The sequence below is a fragment of the Gadus chalcogrammus genome, chromosome 10 (genome assembly GCF_026213295.1).
Source record: "Gadus chalcogrammus isolate NIFS_2021 chromosome 10, NIFS_Gcha_1.0, whole genome shotgun sequence".
In the NCBI taxonomy this organism is placed as follows: Eukaryota; Metazoa; Chordata; class Actinopteri; order Gadiformes; family Gadidae; genus Gadus; species Gadus chalcogrammus.
This window is the reverse complement of record NC_079421.1, coordinates 13,529,254-13,534,253: the sequence shown is the minus strand read 5'-3', so window position 1 is coordinate 13,534,253 and position 5,000 is coordinate 13,529,254. Positions and strand designations below refer to the sequence as shown.

The following is a 5,000-nucleotide window of genomic DNA, read 5'->3' as shown; positions in this document are numbered from 1 at the left end:
TTCTACGCCCCTGTACATTATCCCATTCTGCACGTGGACACATCTGCATACGAGTACAAATAGGTGCATAAACAAACAACGCAGAAAATAAACAAGCTGAGAGCTCCCTGGAGTGGTTGCGGTGTGTGTGAATAATTCAGGCGTGGTAGGAGTGGGGCGGTGACTTCTCCGTTTGTACAAAAGGACGCAGTGTTCTCTCTCTCTCTCTCTCTCTCTCTCACTCTCAACCTCTCTCCTTCAACTCTGGCCTCCTTGCACCTTCCCATGCCCTCTGCTCTTTCCTCTCCCTGTCCTTGTCCTCAGGTAAACGTCATCCATCCCTCCTCTTCCTCCTCCTCCTCCTCCTCTATGCCCTCTTCTTCATTAGATGCGTGGGCTCATGGAGCAGATCCTATGGGCTCCTTCGGGGTTCTTCATATACAATCTAATATATTTCCTCATCTAACGATCGTCTGCCTGTGGCTGCGTGTGTGATTAAGGACAGCAAGGGAGTGGTTTCCCCGCTTAAAGGTGATGCGTTACATCATGATCTCATTTGTGCAGCAAGTGTGTTGAAGATTAAATAAAGACAATCATAGTGAGAGAGCGATGTGTCTTCAACAAGACCTGCTCTGCGGTCCTCTGGTAGTAGACAATGTTCAGCACATCCTCCACAGGACATTATCGCAGTGAATAGCACTTTAATAATCACTTCATGTTCCCAAGGTAGAGCTATCGCTTTGTTAAAGAAGGAAAGGAACAAAGCCAAAATTAATAAATAATGAATGAAAAGCAATTGTTGTAGAATGCAATAAAATAGGGAATGGACTGTCCTGGTTGTAAATGGCAAAGATGCATATGAAAAATGCAAAGATCGGCTAGTTCAGCCTCAGCAATTGGTGGCCTTTCTGTGCATTAGTCAGAGCCGCTGCCTCTCTGCTGAGTCATCATTCCCACTTCTGTTCCTCTGTCCCATCGTTGTTTTAGCCGGAGCCCTTGGTGGAGGAGACTCCGCAGGAGGTTCTCAGCCGGGCGAACGCCAAGGGCCTATTGGACAAGATAGGTGTCACTCAGCCCTCGACCAGGAGAGCCAAGAAGGGTGCGGCCTCTCGAACGGCCAAAGAGATCCACGGACCCCGGGCGCTGCACCCCCAACCCCGCACCCCTGGGGGTCACCCCCCCAGGCTGGGCCAGCCGCGGCCCCCCGAGCCCAAGACCCCCGGCCCCACACCTGGGGTAGACCTGCACGGGTGGACCAACCGGCGGCCAGCTCTACAAGGTGAGCCTCACAACAAGTTCACCAGAGGGTCCGTGATGGCCAGGCACCACTACCAGGCCCCTGGGTAGCTGGGGCCAGGCACTGGGGTTGAGGGTTCGATTCCCATTGGTACCCCCCCCCGCAAAAATGCGGGGGGGAAATGTGTCTAACATAAACAAAACACCCTTAGGACAAAGGTGTCCACCAAATGTGTGACGTATTTACCGAAGAGTGGATTATGGTTGGTGGTGTGTCCACCACCTGTGATGTCCTCCCTCCTAATGCGTGTCACTTCCTGTCATGTCGTACTGTCCTCCTCCAACATACTGAGCGTTGTGACTCGTCTGCCCTCCAGCCAAGACCCCCTGCTGGCAGCCATTCAAGACCACCGGCATCACCGCCATCACCACTACCAACGCCACCACCGCCACCAACGCCACCACCGCCACCAACGCTACCACCACCACCAACGCCACCACCGCCACCAATGACACCACCGCTACCAACGCCACTTACGCCACCAACGCCACCACTGCTACCTACGCCACCAGCGCTACCAACGCCACTTACGCCACCAACGCCACCAACGCCACCACTGCTACCTACGCCACCAGCGCTACCAACGCCACTTACGCCACCAACGCCACCAACGCTACCAATGCCACAAACGCCACCAACGCCACCACCGCCGCCACCAACACCACCAACCCCTCTGCGTCCACTAGGGAGGGCGGGGACGACCTCCGCCATTCAGTCGAAGCGTTGCCATATAAGGGCGTGGCTCATGCCCCGCCCCCCGCCCTCTACGGCGCCGCTTCCATCCCCTTTCTGACCCGCATGGCCCCGCCCAAGGCGCCTCCCCCGCTGGTGGCGGTGGCCACGCCCACTAGGGCGCGGCCCTGCCTGGTCTTGAAGTCACTCACCCTGCCCCCCGTTCAGCTCCCCAACCTCAAGCCGGCCAATCACAGCCAAGCGGGGGCGGGGGCGAGATGCAACCCCACCTTCAGCTGCCACAGCTGGAGGCCCGCCCCGTCCCAGGCGGGGCACCCCCCCACCCGCTCCAGCGGCAGCCTCCACAGGGACCTCCCGTTCCCGATGCGGCCCTGGCTGTAGCAACGCGCTCCGGTCCCGGAGCGCCGAGGAAACACACGACACGTTGGACGCTCCTAAAGGTTCTTCAAACACTTCACTTGGAAATATGATTCCTTGCAGTATTGCTAAAACTAAATGAAACGCCAACCCTGCCCGAATGCCTTCAGTATTTAAAAGTTTTTATTTTTCCTTGTAAACCACGTAGCTTATCAATGCTCACGTCGTAGCTGATGTAAATGTACAACGTAACCTTAGCCACACAGCAAACACACTGTTTATATTGTATTACCTTACTTTGCCATGTAGGACAAGCCTGCATCTGTTTGAATGCCCTGCCCAGGTGTCAGATCAGTGTCATGTAATGATTTGACAGGCCGGTTGCGACCTTGAAGAGGGACAGCCCGTGTGGAAATAAAAGAAGCCACTGCCCATCTTTTGGTCATGTGTTTATTGTCACAACAGATTACATTTACATTGTGGAGATGAGTGAAGAACAGAATTGACATGATTTACAGCATCTGTGTTAGTGTGTGTCGGTATGTGTTTGTGTGTGAAGAAATCTGTGTGTGTGTGTGTAGGTATGCGTGCGTTTTTAAGCATATGTGTGTTTGTGTGTAGGAATGTGGGTGTGTAGGGATGTAGGCATGTTTGAGTATAGGAATCTGTGTGCGTGTGTGTAGGCATGAGTGTGTGTTTGTGTGTAGAAATATGTATGTTTTGGTATGTGTGTGTGTTAGCATGTGTGTGTGTGTGTGTGTAGGCCTTTTTGCGTGTTTGTATGTAGGAATCTGTGTGTGTGGGTCTGGGTGCGTGTGTAGATGAGTGCGTTCCATGGATGTTGGATTTAATTTACACATTTCAAGTCAAGTGCAGGTGACGACCCAGAAATTCAGAAGCTGGCTGGTTCTGATAGCAGGGAGAGAAACAGGTGAACAGTTTCTATGTGTGTGCCTGGAGGTGAACGTTTTGTGTTGGTGACTTTACTGGTGAAGATTTTTCTCCTTTTTAAGGTCTTCTTACACATTCTGTTTTTTTCCCCAACGCTGTTTTGGCAGGGAAACAAAAACCTGAAACACCGTGGTCGGCGCCTGACTGAGACAAACCTCTAGGTTCTAGATTTTTTATTCATCATACATCGATTCGTCAAACACACATTCTTCACTCTCTGAGTCTGTAGTCAGACATTAAGCATTTTCTTAAAATGTAACACAAATATTTGTAAAAACATAAAAAATCCATAATCCTGCTACGATGATCAAATTGTAGAATAAAAAAAGAAAGATAAATAAACTAAATTGAAAATGTCGCACTTGTAATTCCTGCCACGGTTCAGTGGAGTTGCCATGTGTACGCGCAGGGAATCTACGAATGTGCTTACCCAAGACCCCCACTAACTCATCAACATAATACACATCCCATCAAGATAACATGCAACAACCAACGCCCGCTTCTCTTCCGTTACCAAAAGGTCACCGCTCACTGGAGTCAGCCGGCTTTGTTCCACTGCCTGTTCTGCTCGTCCGCCTGTTTTGTTCGTCTGCCCCAAATCCCTCTTCTTACACACAATCATTTACATACACTATACATACTTTCCATTACTATAAGGTTTTTCCACGAGAAGCAATTTTATCCTTCAAATCCCTCGTCCAAGGGGTTCAAAGGTCGTGACTACATGTGGTGAGGAGATGGAGGCTGTTGATTGGTCGGTGGCCTTGTCCCGTGTAAAAGACCATAGACAAAAATAGTTAGCATAAACCACGGACAAAAGCACACCTCACACGGGGGACAAAGACGTTGGTATGGCTGGGTGGCGGCAGCGTTCAGAGCACACACCCAACAACAAGGCGATGACGCTGTTCGTTCAAAAGTCTGGTCGAGGCCTCCGTCCGTCTCCCTCCTAGTTCGCCTACTGGGCCGTTTGCTACATCATGTATGTACATCGTCGGTCGCCATGGTTACCGTGTCGCCATGGACACCGAGTCACCATGGACACCGTATCGCCGTGGACAACGTGTCGCCGTGGTGACGAGTATTTGTGAATGGCGTCCAGGTTGACGGGGTTTGGTTTATCGTGGATAGGGTCGGTCGGGTGGGGGGGGGGGGCGTGGTCGTGTGGGGTGAGGTGTGGTGGAGGAGGGGGGAGGGGGGGAGGGGGGGGGCGAGAGGGGGGTACCAAAACAGGGGGGGGGGGGGGAGGTCAGGGGTCAACGCGGGCCCCCCCGGTCATTGGTGGGGCAGTTCCGACGTCTGCTTCTTGGTCTTCAGATTGTCTATGAGCGACTGCACGCCGCGCTTCACGCTGGTGGTCACGCGACGCGTCACCGAGTCGGGGGAGGTGGAGGAGGAGGTGGAGGAGGAGCAGGAGGCAGCCCTCTGGGAGGGCGGGCGCGCCACCAGGCACTTCTGGTAGCGCAGCTGGAAGGAGAAGGAGGTGAAGACAGTGTCACTTTAATCATCACCATGGCGACCGACGAAAGGTACGGTTGACGAAAAGGTTATTGGCAACCGATACATGTTAAGGTTGAAGGATTCAAATGTGAGGGGGGAGAGAGGTGTTAGTGTTAGCGTTATTAAATCCTTCACGGTTGTTTATGGATGATGTCATCGGTGGAGGTTATGGGTGATAATAAAGCGAGCCAACAAAGTGTGACCTCACCACACACGCGGCCTG

General features: G+C 52.6%; 2 protein-coding genes across 2 annotated transcripts in view; one reads left to right on the top strand and one right to left on the bottom strand.

The window, feature by feature from the left end:
* The window catches only part of LOC130391004 (putative methyltransferase NSUN7), a 30,231-nt gene extending 27,881 nt beyond the window's left edge, over positions 1-2,350 (top strand). The window contains exons 12-13 of the mRNA XM_056601191.1: positions 967-1,322; positions 1,789-2,350. Of these exons, the coding sequence (XP_056457166.1) occupies positions 967-1,322; positions 1,789-2,350 (918 nt within the window). The remainder of the gene's footprint in view (positions 1-966; positions 1,323-1,788) is intronic.
* A 2,202-nt stretch (positions 2,351-4,552) lies between these two features.
* The window catches only part of LOC130390521 (amyloid beta precursor protein binding family B member 2-like), a 26,563-nt gene continuing 26,115 nt past the window's right edge, over positions 4,553-5,000 (bottom strand). The window contains exons 16-17 of the mRNA XM_056600520.1: positions 4,986-5,000; positions 4,553-4,744 (exon numbers count right to left, since the gene is read on the bottom strand). The exon at positions 4,986-5,000 is cut by the window's right edge and continues 168 nt beyond it. Of these exons, the coding sequence (XP_056456495.1) occupies positions 4,553-4,744; positions 4,986-5,000 (207 nt within the window). The remainder of the gene's footprint in view (positions 4,745-4,985) is intronic.